The 24,070-nt window shown below is 45.9% G+C and overlaps 1 protein-coding gene across 2 annotated transcripts; it reads left to right on the top strand.

The window, feature by feature from the left end:
- The first annotated feature begins 1,659 nt into the window (after positions 1–1,659).
- dlc (deltaC) lies at positions 1,660–22,730 on the top strand. Of its 2 annotated transcripts, XM_087851295.1 has the most exons (10): positions 1,660–1,848; positions 2,054–2,296; positions 2,504–2,561; positions 2,816–3,073; positions 4,069–4,257; positions 6,565–6,734; positions 8,379–8,598; positions 17,722–18,457; positions 18,687–18,801; positions 21,600–22,730. In XM_087851295.1, exons 1-10 carry the CDS (start codon positions 1,798–1,800, stop codon positions 21,603–21,605), a joined length of 2,046 nt encoding a protein of 681 aa, XP_087707421.1. In that variant the 5' UTR covers positions 1,660–1,797; the 3' UTR covers positions 21,606–22,730. The 2 variants fall into 2 exon arrangements, with proteins under 2 accessions (XP_087707421.1, XP_087707420.1); XM_087851294.1 differs by lacking the exon at positions 21,600–22,730 and having other exon boundaries at positions 18,687–19,878.
- The last annotated feature ends 1,340 nt before the right edge of the window (positions 22,731–24,070 follow it).

Raw genomic sequence — 24,070 nt, 5'->3', positions numbered from 1 at the left:
ATGAATGAATGAATGAATGCAGCCTTATTTACTCTCATGTGTTGACACTGTACGCAGAGAGTTTATGGCTGTTTTTGGTGACAAGTTAGCGACATCAGTGAAGCTCCACGGCCTGAAGGTGGGTCATTATCATACAGCTGAGACCCCAACACACACACACACACACACACACACACTAAGGTGTAATCCAGATTGAAATCTCATTTGTTGAAGTGTGTGTGAGGCGTGCCTCAGCTACGGCAGCCTGGAGGCGCACAAGCGGAGCAACGAGGAGCTTGTTTCAGACAGCAGCTCCGAGGCTGCACCTGAGGGCGAGTGTTAGATAAAGAAAGCTTATTATGAACTGTGGATCATGCAGAGCTGCTGTAGTGCAACAGCAGAGATCCCTGTAAATGATCATTTTGTTTGGTTTAAGTTCGCCCCATTGCTTATGTTGATCAAAAATAATGACGTCACTCTGTCCCACTGTGACGTGTGACACCGACCTCAAGAACAGCGAGTATAACTGGGCTCCCAAAATGACTCGGTTGGTGTTGGAGAGCCCTGATGGGTAAAAAGCAAACCAGTGATGAGAAAGAAGCAAAACTCCAAACGGGACAAAGCAGCTGTGCGTGTGACGGACAGCTGGACTGGACTCACAGCAGAGTCTGAGTCTTTAAACTAAACTGGATGTATGAGTCTGAGCCACAGCTCGATCACAGAAACGTGGAAAGTGCTTTAGTTTGTGCAGATCAGGTGACTTCACTGAACACAAATTCTCAGTGATTGATTTATTTTTGTAACCTGTGCAGATTAAAGACTGCAGATATCTTTAATCTGCAAATATAAAAAACTGTGAAACACATCAGTGGCTGAAAATTCCGGACAAACAGCTGGATTTGTTGGTTTTTTGATTTCAGCAGCTCTAAATCAAACAATAAACGTTTTGCGCATTTTAAACTCAACCTCTGAATATAAAAATCTCAGGCGACGTGTCAGGATAAGTTACCATGGTGATTTAATCCTGTCACACTAAGAACTTCAGAGGACCACGTTCAGGTTCTTCTGGCTGCGCTGTTTGGCGCTTCAGAGCTTCAGAGCCACCCACCATAATTTCAGTCTTCCTCCCCACTCGTGGGACGGCACGCGACAGGAGAGGCGCGTGTGGTAGTTTCACTTCCACAGCACATTTCACTGCCTCAGCGTGCTGACCGCAGAAGGTAAATACCTGCGGACACTTTGTGACGTCACAGAGGCAGTAAAAGCAGCGCCTCCGTCGTGAGCGTTTGGCTCCTGGCACTTTGCTGCGTAATTGCACCATCAGCTGGTGAAAGCCAATCAAAGCATCCCCCCCTCAGCCCCCGTCCCTCGGGACATCGTCACACAGAGTGTTGGAAATCTGTACAATCTGAGTGGCTCAGGCTTCGAGTTCTGGAGAAAAGAAGCGCATGAAAAATAAAAAGTTAAAAGAACGCGTAAAGCGTGCGTAACGGCGCGCGGCGTGGGGAGTTTCACTCACTGCTGCTTTTGTTTTTCTTTCGTTCTAAACTCATTTCACAGAAACATCAGCAGAGGCCCACAGCAGCCCTCCCTCCTTGCGGCCGACGCACCTCCCTCCTGCCCTCCTCCTGAGGTATAAAGGAGGTGGGACGGCAGCTGCGGTCCAGAGTTCAGCGCGGAGCGGATTAAACTTTGTCTCAGTTCGGGTTGCACACCGCGGACACGCGCACACTGCCCGCTCTTTCTGGAGGTTTTTCTTCGTCTCTCCGTTTGATTTTGGATCCTTTGGACTTTACGCACTGGACCTGTGGACGCGCCATGGCACGCTCGCTGCTGCCGTGTCTCCTGCTGCTCGCCTCGGCACAGACGGTGAGTGACAGCGCGCACGGGACCCACGGGGGCGTGGGGCTTTGTTGATGCTTTTGTTAAACTGTTGTGTTACGTGTTTCGGACACGCTGCGCTGCAGAAACCGCGCGCGTCGGGTTTGTGATGCAGACGTGCGCCGTTTTGCGGTGATGAATTCGTGTGCGTCTTAGCACCAGGTGACCCCTCTCCTCTCTTTGCCCCCCTCAGGCTCTTACCGCCGGAGTTTTCGAGCTCAAGATCGACTCCTTCACCAGCTCCAGCGGCATCTGTGGCCAAAAGTCTGAGGACTGCCTGGTTTTTTTCCGCGTGTGCCTCAAACACTCGCAGAACGTTATTAACCCGGAGCCGCCGTGCACGTACGGCGACGCGCTCACGGATGTCTTCGACGCCGACTCCAACTCCATCTCCGAGAGCGAGCCCATAAGAGTGCCGTTTCCCTTCAAGTGGCCGGTAAGTGACGACAGTCACGCGTGTTTCAGGCGTGACAGCAGCGCAGCGAACGCACTAAAGGAGTTATTTCTTTATTGCTCTTGAAATCTTAAAGGTTTTCAGCCACAAACATCCAGAGAAGAAGAAACTTTTCAAACAAAGCAAACTCAAACGTGCCGTTTCCCTCCGCGTCTCCTAACATCTACTAACTAAGATGTTTCCTTTCAGGGGACCTTCTCTCTGATCATTGAAGCCTGGAAGGCGGACGCTCCAGGACGCTCCACAGGTAAACTCCCGACGCATCGCCGCCGGCTCACCGGCAGGTGGCGACAGCTCACACAAGCAGGCCTCATGCTCACAGTTCATCTTCCCGCACAGAGAATCCACTCGTGATTCGTACCTGTGAACATCAACAAGCACCAGATAAAAACACTTAAAACTATTATTTGTTAATGTTTACCATCGTCACAGATGAACATAATTAGAAACACGATTGGTGTTTTTGTCTGATGATGATGATGATGATGAATTTCCAACCAGAGAATCAGAACAACCTGATCAGCCGGCTGGCCGCCCGCCACAAGCTGAGGGTCGGAGAGGACTGGACCAAGGGCGAGAACACCAGCAACCAGAGCGAGCTGCGCTACTCCTACCACGTCGTGTGCAATGAGTTCTACCACGGGGAGGCCTGCTCCGCCTACTGCCGGCCACGCAACGACACCTTCGGCCACTACACCTGTGACAAGGAAGGGAAGATTAACTGCCTGGAGGGCTGGAAAGGAGAGTACTGCACAGAGGGTGAGTTTCCTCTGTGATGCTTTCAGCAATTCAACAGAAATTGTCCTTTAAGGTGTAATTTTACTGCTTATGATCATTTGAGGAGAGTCATTCGTGCTCTTCTCACTTAAGATCACACCCAGAGTCACACGCTGAGCAAAGCGGCTCCAGTCTCACAAAAATATACTAAAAACGTTCAATGATGCAACAAAACTGGCTCCAAATCAGGAGCAATCTCTTGTTTTCTTACAGTAGTGCAACTCCTCCTCCTGAGCTCCCTCCATTTTTTTATTCTAACGTTTCTCTAGCTGGGAGGGAGGGGGGGGGGGGGGGTAAAGAATGGGACCCTTGGCGGCCTTGAAATTGTGAAGTCAAGCAGTTGTCAGTGCCACCGCTGGCCCTGGTGGCTGCAGGGGACAAAAAGAGATGTTAGAGCTTATGTCGTTTCCAGCGTGTGTGCGTGTGTGCGTGCATGTGTGCCTCTGAGGTCTGCTCCTTTTGTTTTGAGATCAACAATGGGCCCCTAGTCGGCCCCTGGCCCGCCCGCCTCTAAGGGGACACGCGCTGCAGCTTAATGTGTGCTGCCTTGCGTGAAAGGAGACAGCATGTGTTGCTTTTGTTGTGCGGGCCAGCTGCTTCGCTCAGCACTTAACAAGCACTTGTAGGGGAGCTGTGTGTGTGTGTGTGTGTGTGTGTGTGTGTGTGTGTGTGTGTGTGTGTGTTTATTCATTCAGTTTTAAGGTGAGCTTAAAGTGCAGGTTAAAGTGAGTCTCCAGGAAATGAAAGAAAGTTAAGGTGATGCAGTCATGTAAACGTGACCGTGTGTGTGTTTAAGGAGGAGTCCCTGAGAGGGGTGAGGAGCTGTTTTGTCTCTCTCTCTCTCACACACACACACACACACACACATACAGTCATGATAATATTTCCTCCCTTCCCTCTCTTTCTTGCGTTCTTTGACCTTCCTCCTCCTGCCCTCTCTCTCCCTGCGTCCCTCCTCCTCCTCCTCCTCCCATCAGCCATCTGTGCAGGGTGCAGCGAGCAGCATGGTTTCTGCAAGTCTCCCGGGGAGTGCGTGTGCCAGCAGGGCTGGCAGGGCAAGAGCTGCGACGAGTGCGTCCGACACCCCGGCTGCAAACACGGGACCTGTAAGCTGCCCTGGCAGTGCGACTGCAGGGAGGGCTGGGGCGGCCTGTACTGCGACCAAGGTGGGTTTAAACCTGCGGGAGCGTCGCCTTGGTGGGGTTAACGGGCGGCTGAGCGTTTCCTTTGCAGGTTCAAGCACACCCCCACCCCCACAACAAACCGACGCTGCAGCTGATTTGTAACTTCTCCTTTTTCTGTTTATTGAAATAAATCCACACACGTTCAGAGCTGCAAAAAATTCACCCAGTTTGTCGGCAACGATTGAAACTTTCAGGAAAACAGTGACGTTTTCTGCCTGTACGTCAGCTGTTACCGTCCTCCCACAGCGACGCATTTTAGCTGAAACTATGATTTATTTCATAACTCTGATCGAACAGCAAGTAAAAACCAAAAGTGCTCTTTAAAGATGTTTTATTTTTAGTTTAAGGAAGTGTAGAGCTGTTTTTAACGTCGTTTCTGATGCCGGAGGCGTCTGACTAAGATCAGATTAATTTGTCACTTATATCTTTAAATGACCTGATATGATGCAATTTATTCACAATATAGAAGAAGCTTGGGGCTGATATGAGATGAGGGCTGCATTCTGCTTTTGGTTCAGCATCATTTATTTTCTGTCTCAAAGATTTTTACCTGAAACGTCAGCAGACATCATGTCAGCAGCTCTAAATACATTTCTGACGATCTTTAGAAATAAGGTTTAGTTTTATGAGCCAATAACAGTTTTTAAGTGACTGTAACAACGATTACTTTATACGCAGGTCCTTTAAAGCCGCGCACCGCAGCAGGTTAGCCACACAAATGTTGTGTTTCATGCACTTTGCTGCTGAACTTTCAGTTCAGATTGTTTCTGCTGTGACGCAGTGAAGAGTAATCATCAACATTCAGTTTTGGTGACACAAACGTTTGGCCACAGCGTTTTTTAAATCCCAGACCTGAGATCAGCTGAAAGCAGAGGTGCTGCCATGCACAGGTGTGACCTCTGACCCTGCTCGTCTGCAGAATATCAATAGATTTAAAGGTTGAACACATTAAAGACAAATTTCCACATTTGATAACAGATTTTTATGAGGGGATGTTTTCATGTGTGTCATCTGCATGCATGCAGAAAAAAGCCACATGTACTGTGTTTAAATGAAGACAGTTATGTTGGGCCAGTGTAACCAAAACATGAACAATAAATATGTTTCTCCAGCTGGTTTTTGTTCCCACAAAGTCCAGACAGAGCAGTGGGAGGGTGGAGTAGGGTAATGTTCCCCTCAGACGTGACTGCTGGTGCCTGACTGGACATCCATATGTGACGAGCTGGGAGAAAAACGGTCTCACTGTTGCTTCCATCGATGACACAGAGCCCAGAGGACACTGAGTCCTCTATTTGAAGTTTTAACGGCAGGATTTGGCAGCCTGGGAATGAGGATTTGCTCCTCAGCATTTATAAAAGTAAACCTTTAGGCAAAGGCACCGCGATCGACAGCGTTTGAGCTGAAGTTGTAGTCGTGATGCAGCGGGGCACCTCAGGGCGCCATCCTGAGTCCTTTTATTTTCCTTTTTTGTACATATGTTCACACACCGATCACTCGCATTGATCCAAGTCATCTAATAACAGCTCACATGACAAACAGTCGGCCAGCTCATTGGCTGTTGTCTGAAAACTTTGTCTTTTTGCCTCCACGTGCACTGCTCAGGGTTTACATTAATTGCAATCTGGTTATGGATGATTACTCTGAGATTTAATTTTAGCAAACGTGTCTTTTGATCTCCTCTTGGACCAGTTATTGCTTTAAAGTGATCAAAAATGTTCAGGTACCTAAACTTAACTACATGTTGCATTTCAAATGAACTGTCAGCTTAACCAAACCTCTCACCTCTATCACCAATCACCTGCTGATTGATTCGGGTTACGTGGATCTGTGTTTGAGATCTGCAGAGAAATAGTAGCAGTAGAATAAATATTATTGTAAATATTAAATTACCTGCCTGCTGCTGTCGTGGTTAATGCGACAGTTTCCAACTATGTCAGCTGGTTTTAGCATTTCAAACAGAAACATGTTGTTTAATGTATGTTTTACAGCAGCTCCATCTGTTACTGCAGAGACGTGCTGACTCGTGAATTATGTTTGCAAGAAAACACATGAATCGCATTTTGAACGGGGAACTCCACAGATGTCTGTGTGAAATTAGAGATATCAATCATAATAATAAAACCAGAAAACACTTAAATTTAGTGGCGCTGAGAGGATTTCGTTGTGTTTTCGAGTTCGACTTTCAAACACCAAAGGATTATGGGAACAATCCAAACACTAAAACAACAGACGCCACAGTTGCCTCATCGCTTGTTTCCTGTTTACTGTAATCTTCTTCCTTCACTGCAGACCTGAATTACTGCACCAACCACAAGCCGTGCCAGAACGGCGCCTCCTGCACCAACACCGGCGAGGGCAGCTATACGTGCGCCTGCCGGCCCGGCTACACCGGCAAAGACTGCGAGGTCGAAATCAACGAGTGCGACAGCAACCCCTGCAGGAACGGCGGCAGCTGCAACGTAAGTCAGCAACGGGCTCGGTGCAGCCGAACCTGCTTTTCTTTAACTCCCAACTTTACCAGCTTCTCACTGCACTGCAGGAGCGTTTCCTGGCGGAGAAGCACGTTAGAACAAAAATGCCAGACACAGTCGGACTGGATGTCAAGCTGTTAGCCCCGAGAGGTCAGAGGTCACTGATGGTCACTGTTATGGCCCGTCTAGGCGCGGCCAGACCACAACAAAAAGGCGGTCCACCCCTACATGCTCCTACATTAAACCAACATAGTGACACAGAGGCTGTATCTCAATTCAGGGTCTGCAGCCTCAACGATCCTCAAGGGCCACGTACTCAAAGACCGCTAAGGCCGGAAGTGCGAGGCTTGTGAAATGGGACGGTCTAGCCTCCGTTGCGCTGCCCAGGTTGCCTAGCAACCATGATACTAACAGCTGGAAACGTTTCATACAGCTTTGTTTGACAGAAATGAAAATCTTTTCTTCATTTGTTTGTTTGTTTCTACATGAGCTTTGATCATTCTCTGATTAAGCTCAGCTATTGAACGGCGTATATTTTAAAGTAAAGGCTTTAAAACCAAGTTAGTACAAACGTCACTAATGTCACATGACTTTGCCGACATGTGGCCAACAGTAATGTTTTAATGTTCTTCGTTATTAAACATTTGCACATAAATAAGTGACATAATATTCAGTACTTACTTAAAGTTTACTCTTCGGGCGCCCCTCATCCGCCGTTTTTTTTCGGCAAAATTATCCACACCCACCGCCGCGCTATGCATTCTGGGATATGTTGGGCCACGAAGTCTACACCGCCACGTCCTTAAAATTCAGGGAAATGAAGGACGCATTTGAGGGCCGCATTTCGAGCAGCCTTTGAATTGGGACAGCCTTCGTCGCGTCGCTGTGACGTAATCGGCCTTAAAATGCGGCCTTTGAGGCTGCAGACCCTGAATTGGGACACAGCCAGTGAACGGTCTGCCGGTTGGGTTGGGCCGAGGATGAATCACCTGGCGGTGTCTTCTTATGCGCTGCCTCCCCGTTGTTAGCCAATCGGTACGATCCATCCACCAATCATGGAGGAGCACCTGCACACTCAAATTTACATATTATAATTACGACAACAGTCGTAACAGTCACCCAAATCCAAATCTTGTTGTGCAAAGTCTTAGCAATCAGGGAGGAAAAAACAAAGAGTAATCAGCTGGTGTGCATTTCCAAAAAAGCGTTTTTCTCCACAACTGAGGTAAAGGTCAGGGTCGGGGTCGGGGTCAGGGGTCAGGTTAGGGGAATGGGGTTGTTGGTGATGATGGTTTGTGTTAACACTGTTAGCTCATCATCATCTTTTAGCCTGAACCATGAAATATTTGTCAGTAAATGTTATTTGTCGTTCATCAATGCCGTTTATTGAACCTTCTGATAAATGAAATAGTATCTTAAACAAAAACTCACAAAGCTCATTCTGACAGCACAGAGTTAACAGTGCTTCTACCTCAGAGGGGTAACCGTGCGGATCGCTGGTACAAAGTCTGTGTGATTTTGCCGATGATGTAATAGTTCACCGAACTATAACCTGCTCGCACCAGGCCGCACCTTTGCTAACCGATGCTGCAGCTTTGCTTGTCGCCTCCTCACCTCGTTTTTCTCCTCCAGGACTCGGAGAACGATTACTCCTGCACGTGCCCTCAGGGTTTCTACGGGAAGAGCTGCGAGATCAGCGCCATGAGGTGCGCCGACGGGCCGTGCTTTAATGGAGGCACTTGCATGCAGGAAGACGCTGGCGGGTACACCTGCCGCTGCCCGTCCAACTTCACAGGCTCCAACTGTGAGAAGAGGATGGATCGATGCAGCAGCAGCAGCCCCTGCACTAACGGTACCCCTCGAGTGTAGCCCAGTTCATGCACTTCACATCATCAGAAACACAGAGAGTGCTTTCTGATCTCTAACCATGCTGAAGTTCACAGTTATGCTTTCTATGTTATCCTAGTACGTTTTAAGTTCTTCTTGACTGATGTTTGGCCACAGACTGTTCACGCAGGGCCAGAACGACCCTCAGACCTCCAGGCTGACGACCCCAAACGGGCTCGAATCCACAAGGCTGCAGATTTCATAGACTCTCTATCTGTTACATGTAACGTCACATATTTGAAAGCTTTTTACTGCTTTTAGCTCATGAAAATCTAAAGCACTGTATCTCATATTATTAGAATGTATATAAATAAAGATTTGCATACAGAGACTTCTGATAGCAGTTGATTCACGCACTGAGTACGTGGTTGGAACCGCTGCATCAGTGTGTCGTGGACGTGGCGAGCGTGTTGTTGCTCAGGCGTGGTTGAAGCTGTGACGGCCACCAGCTCCCGTCGGTGCGTCTCGTGTTCCTGTCGTGGTTAGCAGTGCGCCAGCATCTTCTGGTAGATGGCTGCGCCGATTTTGGACGACACCCCAAACCATCGCAGAAACCTGACATTAGACTTCAGACTCCTGGATTCTGTGTCTCTCTGACTTCCTGCAGGACCTTCGTTTCAAAATAAAATGCAAAACTTACTTCAATGAAAAGAGAAATTTGGCTCCTCGAGGATCAGCTCAGCTCAGGTCAACAGTCGTCCCCACGGTTGTGTTTGCATTTAGTCAACTAGACCAAAAGCTGCTGTTCGAACAGTGAACGACTCAAACCTGAAATATTTCTAATAATTTGAGATACTGGAATTTTGGTTTTCATGAGCTATAAGGTGTAAAAATAAAACTTTTACGTTTTTGGTAATAAAAATCGAATCTATCAAAGTTCCATCGGCTCAGCCTGGCAGCTGGATTCAGCACCTGTTCAGGGTCACCAGCAGAGCCCCTCAGGAGCTCCTGGGCACAGTCTAAGGCAGGGGTGTCAAACTCCTCAAGGGCCGGAGTCCTGCAGGTTTTAGATCTCACCCTGGGTCAACACACCTGAATCACATCATTAGTTCATTACCAGGCCTCTGGAGAACTTCAAGACATGTTGAGGAGCTAATTTAGCATTTAAATCAGGTGTCTTGTATCAAGGTTACGTCTAAAACCTGAAGGCAGTGTTGGGGAGTAACGGAATACATGTACCGCCGTTACGTATTTAAAATACAAAATATGAGTAACTGTATTCCGTTACAGTTACCGTTTAAAAAGGTGGTATTTAGAATACAGTTACTTTGTTGAAATAAATGGATTACACGGCGGTACTTCCCTGTTTCATATTGTGGCGGGTCAGGACTGTTTGGGTTTTGTTTGACAGCTAGGTTCTGTTGTTCCAGGCGGCAGCGTTACGGTTGCCATGGTTACAGGGTGACGCTCTCTCTCTCTGCGTGTTTCCTGGGTGAGAGAGCGCCTATTGTTGTTGTGCTAAGCTAACAGGCAGAATGCTACCGGTATAGCTCTAAAGAATGTAGCATCATGGGCAGTGTAGTCCGTGCTGCAGGGAGAATGGACTGCCATACCCGTTATGTGTCTGTGAGCGAGGGAGGGAGAAAAAGGAAAAGTACGAGCTGTCATCGAGCAGAAACGGGAGCTGGAAGCATGTAAATATAATAATAACCACTGCAGCCAAGAAGAGAGCCTGACGAGCCCAGTTGTAAGTAAGCTATTAAGACTCGACTGTACACCGTGTTCCTGTTTTCCTCTGAAACAATAAGTTCTGTTGGAGCAGCCTTTCAACGCCTCTCTCTGTCTCTGCTAGCAAAGTTGACCCAGACAACAAAGTAAAGCTAGTTTTCAGCTACGAGCCGACACAGAACCCACCGTATTAGCCAGAGGTCCCTTTACTACGGTTCGGAGCCGCGGACCTTCAGTAACAGTAATAAATCACAGCAATAGTACATTCATGTAGTTGTAAACAGCATGATAATATATTAAGTAATCCAAAGTATTCAGAATACGTTACTCTCATTGAGTAACGTAACAGAATACGTTACAGAATACATTTTGGGGCATGTAATCTGTAATCTGTAATGGAATACATTTTAAAAGTAACCTTCCCAACACTGCCTGCAGGTTTTAGATCTCACCCTGGGTCAACACACCTGAATCACATCATTAGTTCATTATCAGGCCTCTGGAGAACTTCAGGACATGTTGAGGACGTAATTTAGCATTTAAATCAGCTGTGTTGTATCAAGGTTACGTCTAAAACCTGCAGGACACCGGCCCTCGACACCTGTGGTCTAAGGGTTGGTTTAGCCTCCTGCAAACAGTCGGATTGATGATTAACAGGAAATAGTTGACAGACCCCTCAGAATTCACACATGTGGAGCAACACTTACTTTTAATTCAGTGCCGCGGTGACACGATGCACACTGCTGCGTTTGCTCCTCTGCAGATACGTTTGAAATAAGTCATGCGAGTCAAAGGACAGAATAAATAGAAGCAGCGAAATACTTCAAAATACGTTCCTGAGAAGAAGCAGGTCAGTGAGGAAGTGGTGGAAGCAGGAGTCCAGGCACTAATTTATTATTTTGAAGCATCATCACAGCATCACATGAGTCATCAGAGAAAACTGAACACACACAGTTAATAATTGTGTGTGAAGTATTGAGATACCTTTGCTTTGCTTGAAGACACAGAAAAGCATTCAAACGCCTTCATAGACTTCATAGACGTGCCCGTGTGTGTTTGCAGGGACTCGTGAAGTTTTGACGCCACAACATACATCGAAAAACATCACTGTTGAAAATCTTATTAGGTCCCCATTAACCACTTTTATTCAATGAACAGAACCAGGCAGATGTTATGACTTAATACCATTTTTGAACTTTCCTCAGAAACAAATGTAACGAGAGAGAGAGAGCTCACGTTTGCATTTTCACCTGCGTGTGTTGAGCCAATCACAGGCATGTTTCACACACTGTGGGAGTTCCAGAGGTGGCTGTGGAGAGGGACACGCTTTGGTAAAGGACAAAGACGGTCGTGCTGGTTTATTTTCTTGTGCGCCCGGTCTGTCTGATTGATCGCGTGCTTTCTGAGCTGCTGCTGCAAACTGAATATAAACAGAACAGCAGGCTCTGCTTTATTGTTCCAACAGTCCTGTTTGTACTTGTCAGATAAGACTGAACCACATAACAGCAGCCTCCTATCTGTGCATTAAAACACGCTGGGAGCAGGAAAAGCTGATGCAAAGTTGAGATACTCTGTGCCTGTGCTGACATCCATGTAAACAATGCAGTAAACACGCACTCACGCGTACTTAATCCATGAAACTAATATCCAATTTGTTCTCTAACCAGCGTTGGCGTCTGTGCAGCTAAAAATAGCAGCAAAGTCTCTGAATGAGATTGCTGCAGCTCAAAGTGTAACAGCGAGGGACGGAGCTGCAGGAATGTGTCCAGTCTGACTGCTTTTCTTTATTACGTGCAGATTCTTTGAATGCTTGGGTCTTAGTTTATCAGAGTTTGGTGCTTTTTCTCACCTGCTGTTTGTGTGAATCTTCAGCTCTGATGATTTTACTGCAGTGGCTTTGCGTTGGCGACCTCGACATCCCAAAGGCTGGGCCGTGCATCAGTTAAACTTTACTTTAAACACTGCTATAAATCAATGTCCCACAGTGCACAGACTGCAGTAATGATTAACAATGACACATGAAACAACCACAACACACAGAAATGCACCAGAGTTTCAACCTGTTCAGTTTCATTTTCATTGTGTTTACTTTCGTTTTCCCTCAGCAGTCAGGTCAAGTCAAAGGTCACTCCTGTCGGAGTCAGCACAGTCTTACAGTTTACGTCTAAATAAAAAATAGTCGCAGATTCGGTGCTTTGTAGGCGCCGTGTGAGCTTGAAGATATCGCTGCATATTTTAGACAGACTGCTACAGGTCACGTGACCTGCTGAGGTTTTAAAGCGTTTCAGCTCCAACGGTCAGTTTCTTTGTTTCCTGATTTGATGACTCGGGTTAGCACTGCGGTCACCGAGGATGAGTCAGACATCAGAGGGTTGACTTTAAAACTGAAGTGTAATCTCAGCTGGTACATGTGGCTTTAAGTGCAGGGACAGCCTCAGGAAAATCAAATGCATCATCTGCGTCACTGGGATGTTGATCTAATCATAAACTGCACAAGAAGCAGCTCTGGTAAAGTTCAGGTTTGAGGTGTTTTTGGTAATAAGCAACAAAAAAGAGCGAATGATGTCACTGTTTGGTGACACCTGCCTGTCTGGCTGCAGCTTCCCATTACGGTTAACAGTCTCTCGTCTCTACATGACAGAAATATAAAAAGTATTACTGAGACGTGATGTTTGTGTTGGAGCAGATCTAAGTGCATGCTTAGATGAAATGCATTCATTTGCAGCGACTCGAGAGGTGCTCGGCTTGGTCTTGCCCAGAGTGCGAAGGCTGGTGTGGGTAAACCTCAGCGAGCCTTTCAGATGTGATAGAACATGAATTACCAGTCCCGACTCTTTCCTGGGAATCGTTATGTTGTCATTTGTTGTTCTTGTTGTGAACCCAAATATTTCTCTCCAACGAAGGTTAGGAGAGGATCAAACATCTGCTTTATGCTTCGCAGTTTATATTTCAGTTGATGAAGCATGACATGAGCTTTATTACCCGCAGCCTAACGTAAGCTGAGAGCTCCTTAACACGATTTAGAGCTTTGATGTTGCCATGACTGTAGCACCAACAAGCAGCTGCAGACATGTGTATTTTTATCAGCTTCACAGAGTTAAAAGCACATCTGTTCTTCCTCCACCTGCCCTCGGTCACGATGGTCATACCTGTCTGTCGCTGGCTTTTGAGCCAAAGTTTATTTTGAAGACAGTCTGTCACTGCAGGCATGAGCGGCAGCAGGTTAGCATGACTGTTGTACGTGTCGCATGGCTTTTACAATAAAGTTTACAAGCACTCGTAAACCCTGCACTGAATTGTTCCAGCGTTTGGAAACTGTTGAGTCATTTCTGCTCTGAGCACAATTTATGATGCAAAGTTAGATGTTTCTACCAGTAACACAGACGTGGACCTGCGATCTTTAAACGCCTGTAATCAAAGACATGTGTCGGGACGAGTGCCAGGCTTTGCGTAGATCCCTGCTCGGACCACCAAAGCAGCTGCTAATGATCAGGGTGTGGATTCAGGACGAGTGGCTGAGCATCCTGTAGTGTCTCGCGCTGGGATGTGGCAGCGGTTCAGGGTCCAGTCGGGACCTCGTTTAGATCAGTTTGGTACCCGGAAGACTTGGAGGCTGAAGAGACTGCTGTCATGGGGCGTCTGTGCAATGACAAGGGTGCGATTGGTCAGCATTCAACGTTAGCCACTCCACCTGCGAGTTAGTGCTGTGTGTGTGTTACTTGGCGGGAGCTGTCGAACATGTCTCGTCACCTCCCGCACAATAACAAACTCCGTCCTCGTTGCCGTAAACAAACCTGTTTGCGCAGCAGCTCTGGAGACGCTCCGAGCTCGTCCTTTTTTTCACCTACCTGATTGCACTCAGCCTCGGCTCTGCTGCCAGCTGTTAACAGTCTGATAGAGTTTTCATCCACGGCTCATTTCTTCCTCGAAATGCAGACCAGAGCTTCACAACAGCAAGATAACCACAAAGTAGGCTCATAGTGGCACGCACATATGTGTGTGTGATTGCTGAGAAGTCTGTTTTTGCACATTTATCACAGTTAATACAAACAATCCAGAACACAGTGAAAGTTTTCATTTCTCTTTTCAAGCAGTTTATTCTCATCAGTGTTATTTTCTCTTATTTGTGTCCAGAACCTCAAATTGCTCCAGATCCAGAATAGTTAAACTATAGTTGATCATAAATATTGATTCAGGCTTTTTGGTACTGATAGTATTCAATCGTATACACCAGCGGTCTCCAACCTTTTTTGCGCCACGGACCGGTTTATGCCTGACAATATTTTCACGGACCGGCCTTTAAGGTGTCGCGGATAAATACAACAAAATAAAACTAGTACCGGTACCGAAAAAAAGAAGATTGATTCATAACACACGTGAAAAGACCCAGGAAAACCGAGTAAACGATAAAAACGATAACAAAATAACGCTGAAAACCGATAAAAACCCTGAAAACTATACATTTCACACCTGAGCCTCAACTCTCGCGGCCCGGTACCAAACGACTCACGGACCGGTACCGGTCCGAGGCCCGGGGGTTGGGGACCGCTGGTATACACGCTGAATATCCAAATGTCACAACTATTACTAATTAAACTGTGATGTGACCTCATTTACTCATCATATACTTAAAGTACTGTGCAAAAGTCTTGAGTCAGTCACTTCTTTATCGTTTGCTTACACAGAACCTGAGTGTGCAGATGTTTAGACACTGGCCACGTTCTCACTCGTGTCCTGATCTTGTACCTGATGGTACGAGTGAACCGGTGTCATGTACGTATAACACACAACTGTGAAATGATGTCTTCAGGCTCATTGTTACCAGCAGCCTGTCATAAACGCACATCAGTTGTTTCCATTTCTTTAGTTCAATCAATGGATGCCAAAGATTTCACATTTTGACATAAACATTTTTGGGGGGTGAAAAGCCGGACGAGTCTCGTCATGGTGTGCAGTGTGTCGGGATGATGGTCATGGTCATCCTGATGCTGCAGGATCAGGTCAGTATGCAGAGAGGTCGGGAGAGACACAGTAGAGGCTCTGTGTTATTTGGGCTGTGGTCCGTGGTGTTGGAGGTCTTTATGCAACTACGAACTCGGAAAAAGAACCATCGGATTTTCATCCACCGTGTCGTACCACCTGGAAACCGTCTGTCCGCTAACGGCTTCATTTTTCAGCACAGTGATGATTCAAACACAGGGCCAATACAGTAAACCATTCCTTCATGGAAAAACACACATCTGATCAATCATTGGTCAGTTTGGGATCATCCCGACAGAGAGAAGAACAAAAGGCAGAAAGAAAAGCTTTGAATGTCCTTCAGGACGTCTGGAGAACGGTTCCTGAAGTCCCTCACAGACGTTACAGAAGCTGGCACAGAGAGGTCAAGCTGGAACTGGACAAACTCCCCAAAAAACACAAGGAAATTTGGATAATTCAAGACTTTTGCACAGTATTTCATGTGATTTAATTCAGCGTGTTTAATGTGCAGTCGACTGTTTTACATCTGGGGGTTGGGGACGTCTGGAGATATCGTGCCTTTGTCAGGCAGACAAGCTGTCTGGAGCTGTTTACAGCTGCGAAGCAACAGATAAACACATCATCACCTCAGAGATCGCTGTGAGAAAGTTTGAGGGATAGGAGGGAGTTATCAAAACAGCATGCTGGTCTTTTTCACACCCACAGACTCCCCGTGTTAATAAAGGAGGCGGATAAACCTGACTTCTTTCCCACAACAGGTTTGCATCTTTGCTTCGTATAGAAGTATTTCCAACAAATAGTTTTGGGTTTTTTGAAGAAACTTGACTCATTAGGGATGGAAGTGTCCTGTGGTGGACACTGGGATGTTGGTAGAGACCGCTGCCTCCGGGGAGCGTCGTCGCTACGAGGAACTGTCCTGATATGCAAAATGGTTTTGGTGAGACACGAGTGTTTAGATGCTAGATAATGTTTTTTATTGTGTGTGAGTGTGTGTGAGAGGAAAACACAACAAACCCGCTGCAGTTCAGATTTTAACGTTGATCTGGATCTAAAGCTTGATATTTTGCACGGTACAGGATGTTTTGCTGTTTGTTTGCTATAATAAGAAATCGCTGTCTGTGATTGGGTAACCTGATGGGCCAACGTTTACGAGAGGAGACACATAATCAGGGTCAGACGGCTCCACCGGCAGACCTGGCATTAATAAAGGAAGCATATCTCAGAGTTTTATAATTAAACAACAATCATCGTTGGCCTATCATCTGCCCCCGCTTCTCGGGGTGCGTGTCGACCCCTCGGTTCTCCCTGAGGTCCTCATTAACATGTGGAAACCGCTGCCTGCTTATCTTCAATCTGCAGTCATTCCTGTCTTTCAGTGAGCCTGACGGAGGGTAAAAAAATATGCTGCCTGATGGATGACGCTGTGCTCTGTTTGCAGTGTTGCAACACAGAACAACCAAATATGGTCTGTTTTTACAGCACGCAGCCTGCAGTTTGGAATAACAGCCCAACATGAACCCAAACATGGCTGCAGGATGGGTGCCTCTCCCCTCCTAAAAATGCTCTTAGAGCACAAAATCACAGCAAAAGCAAAAACGAATCATTTGTTAGCTAATTTGTGATGCGCATCTTTTCCTGTTGCAGAGAATTTAAACTGGAATGACGGATATGGTTGTTTAAGTTTTATAGTCCACTGTTCTGGCAGATCACATGACTTCCTGGTGCTGGGAAACAACTTCTCAGGATGTTTCTAATCACACATGTTTCTCTCCTGATGAGGGGCATCTGTTGAGAGGAAATGTTGTAAAGAACATTTTCCCCCTCCCGCTCTCTGCCCCGGCTCGTCCTTCCTCTGTCCAGATGGAGTTTGCTTCTTTGTGGAGTCTGCAGGGTTCAAAATGTCTTTGCTTCTGCAGACTGTCGCCTTAATTATTACCACAGTTTGTCAAATTTTCAGAAACCTGGTTTCTTTTCTTTCTTTTGTTGTTTTTTTTAGAATGAAACTGTGATTCGGAGTATTTAGCCTCCTCCGGCCTCCCCCAAGGCTCTGCTGTGGTTCCTGTTTTTAATACTAATACTCAGAAATACCAGTGAACGCATGAGATGTTTAGAGCGATTCAATGATGAGTATTTCACAAACACCTTGTTTCCTGTGTCTGCTGTATGTCGACGACGCTGAGTAATGTCTTTAGCTTGTAAGCAGGGCTGAAGGCATCAGAATCTATTAAACGTTTCCAAATGATGCTTCATGGCCAACATGCTAACTACATATCTGGTTACTGCTCAGCAGAATAAATGACCCTGAAACTGGCTCGTTTCACCTGTTTGAAGTCTCAACATGCGTCTGCAGCAGATGAACACCTGCCCTCTTCTGCTTTACCTTGCCAGGTGTTTCTGTGTGTGGTTTAACTTCCTCCACCTGTCTTTTTCCTGTCTGCAGGTGCTCAGTGTTTCGACGTTGGCAACATCGTCATGTGTCGCTGTCAGCCAGGCTTCGCCGGCTCTCGCTGCGAGACCAACATCGACGACTGTGCCAGCAACCCCTGCAGGAACGGCGGCACCTGCTTCGACAGAATCAACAACTACAGCTGCACGTGCACCCTCGGCTTCTCCGGCAAGGACTGCACGGTGCGCGCCAGCCTCTGCGACCAGTTCCCGTGCGAAAACGGCGGCACGTGTTTCACCCACTTCACCGGCCCCGTGTGCCAGTGCCCGCGAAACTTCATGGGCACGCGCTGCGAGCACTCTCTCAAGCCAACTGTGAAACCGGCCGCGACTGGAGACCCTCCAGCGGCCATGATTGCCGCTATCGCTCTGGGAATAGTGACATTTTCCCTGCTGGTGTGCGCCGCCATCTTCGTTCTGCGCCACCTGTACCGGGGCAGGGAGCTGAGAGCCCTTTCCACGTCAGTAAAAAACGACCTGGAGACGGTGAACAACCGCAACGCGGTGATCGGCGGAGGGGCGCCCAAGAACGGGAGCTTACCGGGAGCGACTCTGGGCAGCCTAAAGGAGAAAGAGGCCTTTCTCCTCCCGGGAGCTCATCTTAAAATGTCCAATAAGGATGTAGCGCTGGTGGACAAGGGCAGCGACAACGTGGCCATGTTTAAAAACAAAATGGCAGACTACAACCTGGCGAAGGAGGAGCAGCACCTGGACAAGAACAAGTTTGACCTGTAAGGACCTGATGGTTTGATCGTTATCTCTGTTTCTGTTTGTGCTTCATTTCTGTGAGTTTAATTCAGACAAGTCACAGCTTGTTGTGTCTTAACTGATCAGTCCATGGCGGGGGGGCGGTCTTCACTGAGTCTTGCTGTCAAAATTTTTGTTTGCTGTTGGACCAACCTTCCCTCTCTCTCTGTCTGTCTGTATGTCTGTCTGTCTCGCTCTTGTTTCCTCTAACAGTAAGAAATGCGAGCCGTCCGTCATCGTCCCTCCTCTCAGTTTTGCAAAGGACAGTCTGTATCACTCAGTGTTCATCATCCCAGACCAGCTGGAACAGTGTGTGTTTGCTACTGAGGTGAGCAACACAACCACACGAGTGTTTATCTCTCTCTTGTTGACTTGGGTCGATCACATTACAAGGATTCATTTTGTTAATGGAAGAGAGGCAGCAAAACGCAGAATGGGAGGCTGAGGAAGGTTCAAAGTTCAAAGTCATCTTTAAACATCTGACACTGAATTCACACTTTGGTTTTTCTCTGCAAGCTCGACGAAGCAAAATTAAACTGTTGGTTCGACGTGTCTTTGCTACGGAGCCCCACAGGGGACATGGGAGAAAAAAAAATTAAGACGGACTTTTGCGGGATCTCGCAAAACTAACTCGGGATCTCGCAAAAGTTGAATTCCAACAATGGCGGCAGCTACTTAGTCGTAATATTACTCTTTCTGGGTCACAAAATACACTTTTAAGATATTTTGAGGCGTGAATGTAGTTGTGTAAACGTCAGATACCTGCTCGGTTTACAAGACATATTTGCAAAAGTGCTCCGACGTTTTCGGAGATCTGACACCCACTAGCTCGAAGCTAACGGGAGATCGAGACCTACTACAGCCGGGACGAACACCGCTTTCCCGGCACATCGTGCCTCGACCTCCCGGTCGGCTTCGAGCTGGCGGCCTCCGAAGAATGTGGCTAAAACTTTCCCAAGTTTGTTTTGCGAGATCTCGCAAAAGTCCGTCTTAATTTTTTTTTTCTCCCATGTCCCCTGCGGGGCTCTGTACTTTGCTCAGCATGTCCAGAGCATTAACTTAATACTGTTATACAAATGACTTGAACTCGATGAGGATGATGGACAGCTGTTTGTGTGGTTTCAGTGTGTGCACAATAATCTAGATTAAAAAAACAAGTTAGTAACTGCACTGATTTATGAAAAATAAACATTTCCTATGAAAGTGGGAATGAGAACGCAAATTTAGAGCAGCTGACATCTGCAGAAAAAAGCCACCAGGATAGTATTTTTCATATTATTAATAGTATTTACCGGTTTATTGACTTGCTTGCTCGGTGCATGGGAGACGTTCACTCTCAGGGTTTTTGTGCCACAGAGAAACATTATTACTATTAATCGTCTGTTTTATGCAAACTTTTTGAAATAATCACGTCAGAACTTCATCTTTATGTAGGCCAGGAGTCTCCACCTCCAGTCCTCGAGGGCCACTGTCCTGAAACCTTTCCATGTGTCCCGCTGCAACACACCTGAATAACATTAGTAGGTCATTAGCAAGATTATAGAACCTGACTGCATGCTGAGATGATAACCCCTAACCCTACTCATGTAAATTTAAATAAATGTAAGTATTTAGAAAAATGGACTTCTAAAAGTCTTTTAATTGCACCATGTTATTCACTGATGAGCTGCTGTAACATGAATCAAATGGCTGAACAGCCACCTCAGCATGCAGTCAGGTTCTGAGACTTGCTAATGACCTGCTAATGTTATTCAGGTGTGTTGCAGCGGGACACATGGAAAGGTTTCAGGACAGCGGCCCTCGAGGACTGGAGGTGGACCCCTGATGCAGGCTCTGCTATTTTAGCCCAGCTGTGACATCACAACATTGTGATTGGTCGGTTGCAGTAATATGATATGCACCAGATGCCCCTTCCTTTCACTCTAATGCTCAGCACTGATGTTTGCATGTCTTCTGGCTACAATGTTGCAGCTTCACTTAAGTCCATAAAAAGAACAAAGCTGTGATCTCTGAGTGAGAGATTTTTGCAAAAAATTGGAAATTCATAAAAAAGACGTCCCCCCCCGTAGGGGTGAGAAAATGAATACATCCTAGTACTGCAGTATTCTACGGAGCCCCGCAGGGCACATGGGAGAAAAAAAAATTAAGACGGACTTTTGCGAGATCTCGCAAAACTTTTTGCGAGATCCCGAGTTTGTTTTGCGAGATCCCTAGTTTGTTTTGCGAGATCCCGGGTTAGTTTTGCGAGATCCCGAGTTTGTTTTGCGAGATCCGGGGTTAGTTTTGCGAGATCCGGGGTTAGTTTTGGGAGATCCCGGGTTAGTTTTGGGAGATCCCGAGTTTGTTTTGCGAGATCCCGGGTTAGTTTTGCGAGATCCCGAGTTTGTTTTGCGAGATCCCGAGTTTGTTTTGCGAGATCCCGGGTTAGTTTTGCGAGATCCCGAGTTTGTTTTGCGAGATCCCGAGTTAGTTTTGCGAGATCCCGAGTTAGTTTTGCGAGATCCCGGGTTAGTTTTGCGAGATCCCGGGTTAGTTTTGCGAGATCCCGAGTTTGTTTTGCGAGATCCCGAGTTAGTTTTGCGAGATCCCGAGTTAGTTTTGCGAGATCCCGGGTTAGTTTTGCGAGATCCCGAGTTAGTTTTGCTAGATCTCGCAAAAGTCCGTCTTAATTTTTTTTTCTCCCATGTCCCCTGCGGGGCTCCGTAGTTTTCTGTGTGACGATGCAAGGACACAAAATATTAATGTCTTATAAATTCAATTAAACTGCTGGAAAATTGTACTATGTTACTGCAACACTGCGCCTATCACCAAATGTAAAGAATGCTAATATCCCGTCGTCAGTGTTATTGTTTAAATATCGTCCTGATCTAATCACAACTGTAAATGTGAGAGTCAGCAACACTGATTTCACTGCAGCTCCATAAATTGCAGAGAAATGAAGCACAGCGGTGTTTCAGGCGGGCTGCTCGCTGAAAGTGCAAACTTTTTTCTAACAGGTACGGACTGGTCCCAGTGCCTCCAGGTGGAAGAGGTTAAAAACACTTATTAATATTTCTTCTAACGTTGTGCTTCATGAGTGATGCCGTATGCTGATGACTAACCGCTGCTTTTCTGTCTCGTTCTCAGGTATAACCTGAGATTTTTCAGACCACCAGCAAAGGATCTTTTCTGCTGAGGGCCTGAAAGCGTTTTGTCCAGAACAGTATACCCAGAGGATCTATTCTCCACACAGTTTCTTAATTTAATATTTATTACTGCTGCTCAATGGAGAGACTTCTGTTTTTTTAGTCTGCTTGGATACTGTCAATGTTCGGATGGCAATGAGAAGACGAGGGAGGAAAGACTGAACGTCCGGCATCATTTGCACTATTCATTCTTTAAATCTTGCCCTGACCTTCTGTCTCTGCACGCTTTCTTAATCTTCTGGATCCACGATCGAAACGATCGAAGCGAGAATCGTCCGCCTCTCACACAGACGGGTGCCTTAGCTATGCTCCCTAATTTCGCAATCATCAGAGGACCTGCTCGCAGAAATGGGAGGCAAACCTTTTTCTTTTAGGTCAAACAGCCGTACCTTTCCACAGATAATGTATCTGTGACCTGGGCCGGATAGTTTGTGATGCTTCTGTCGTCCACCTTCAATCGCCGTTCAATTTTTCCTGTTCAGTAAGAACAATATCCGCCTTACAATCACCAAACCTGCAGAACCCAAAGTGCCTCTGTCCCCTAATAACAATCAGCTGTTTCCTGCCTTTCCGCCTTGTGAATTGAAAGATAATCAAAGTCGAACCGTTGGGCTGGATTCATCGTACGGGTCCATTTTTTCCCGGCTGAATTTTATATTTCTATTAATCAAAAAGCTAAACTTCAAAGCTGCCTTCATGAAACCGCTGCAGACCCACTTCAGTCGGTCTGACGATAAAAACGCCGCTGACGGGTTTTTTTGCTTTTATATAAGAAAAAAAGAAAACGTTTTATATCAGTGAAGGACTCCAAAGAGAGTTTTTATTCCTTTGTTTTTTTTAATAATCCATTTGATACCAAAAATATGTGTTGTTCTTGTGTAGACGTGTCTTTGTATTATCTTCATTAATTTAAGAGAACAATGCAATGTGTACATACCTCCCAGAAGAACGTTTTCCTATTTAATTTCGCTCGTTGTAAATAATTTTGTATTTATGAAAGAGAATTGTATATATGTCTATGTTAATGTGCCTAATGTCTCCATCAGAATCAACAAATATATATTTTTCTTAAATAAATTAGAAAAATAATATTAATATTATCTCTACTGTGTTTTTCTTTCTGTCTGTGTAACCGAGACTTTGTACATTTCCATGTCTACAAACTAAATTTAGGCTCAGTTAAGCCTCCAGCTTATTTTATGTCAAGGACCAAAACTGCCGACGTGTTAAATGACAAAAAAAGGAGGTAAATACATGACAAATCACAATAAAAGCAGTCGTAGTCGAGTATTTCATTTATTTGCAGATTATACCCATCATTTTTTTTTTTATGTCCAGTGCTAACAACATTAATAAGAATTCATTTATAATATCTCACTGTTTAATTTAATTTAATTTATTTATTTCATTTATTAATAATAATCTTTACTTGTAATTTTCATTTTTATAAACCATAACATTTTGCAAAACCATAAAAATGAAAATAAATGCATGAATAAATGTTATTTATGTCCAATACAAACAATAATATTAATTTAACCATTTAAATTAAATGTATTTAAAACAACACTGTATTTACCTTCTTTTATTATTAACTCTTCTTTTTTCATTTATAAAATATTGTAGTTCCTTTCTTGTACTTGTATTACAGCTGCCTTGGCCCTGCTTTTATTTTAAATATTTTTGGGTGCATTAACTCCAAATTGTGTTTCAGTTTTGGTCCTCCGTAAGAGCTGCCTTCGTTTCCACCGAGTCGCAGTTTTGAAAAGACGCCATCTTTCTGTTTTATTCTGCGCTGATAATAAATCCACGATGTCCACTGATCGCCTTCTCTGTCGTTCCCGATGACAGCTTAAAAAATGGAGCCAGTGAAGCCCAGCATTAATGAAAAGTATCTGTATTCATACAATCATCGATCATTTTTATGAGGAACAGTATACAGAACAGAACCAAGCCACAGTCAGTGCGACGACTGAATAAGTCTTATTAGTGTAAATGGAATCAGATGCAGGAAAATTAAGATTTAAAAGCCTCCAGACTGGAGCGGTTCGCAGCCGAGTGTGACGCAGCGGGAATGAGGATCAGCACCTCCAAATCTGAGGCCATGGTTCTCAGCCGGAAAAGGGTGGAGTGCCCACTCCGGGTCGGGGATGAGGTCCTGCCCCAAGTGGAGGAGTTCAAGTATCTCGGGGTCTTGTTCGCGAGTGATGGGAGAAGGGAGCCGGAGATCGACAGACGGATTGGGGCTGCAGCTGCAGTAATGCGGACGCTGCACCGGTCCGTCGTGGTGAAGAGGGAGCTGAGTGTAAAAGCGAAGCTCTCAATTTACCGGTCGATCTACGTCCCTACCCTCACCTATGGCCACGAGCTGTGGGTAGTGACCGAAAGGACGAGATCGCGGATACAAGCGGC

This window comes from Neolamprologus brichardi, chromosome 14 (assembly GCF_056152115.1).
Source record: "Neolamprologus brichardi isolate AB-2024 chromosome 14, ASM5615211v1, whole genome shotgun sequence".
Taxonomy (NCBI): Eukaryota; Metazoa; Chordata; class Actinopteri; order Cichliformes; family Cichlidae; genus Neolamprologus; species Neolamprologus brichardi.
The sequence above is the reverse complement of the archived record's forward strand: the minus strand, read 5'-3'. Positions and strand labels throughout refer to the sequence as shown.

Bases quoted from the DNA above. Each gene is read 5' to 3' on its own strand.
- dlc (XM_087851294.1), top strand. From the start codon at position 1,798: ATGGCACGCTCGCTGCTGCCGTGTCTCCTGCTGCTCGCCTCGGCACAG. The intron at 2,297-2,503 runs GTAAGTGACGAC...GTTTCCTTTCAG, and splicing joins CGTTTCCCTTCAAGTGGCCG to GGGACCTTCTCTCTGATCAT. The intron at 4,258-6,564 runs GTGGGTTTAAAC...CCTTCACTGCAG, and splicing joins CGGCCTGTACTGCGACCAAG to ACCTGAATTACTGCACCAAC.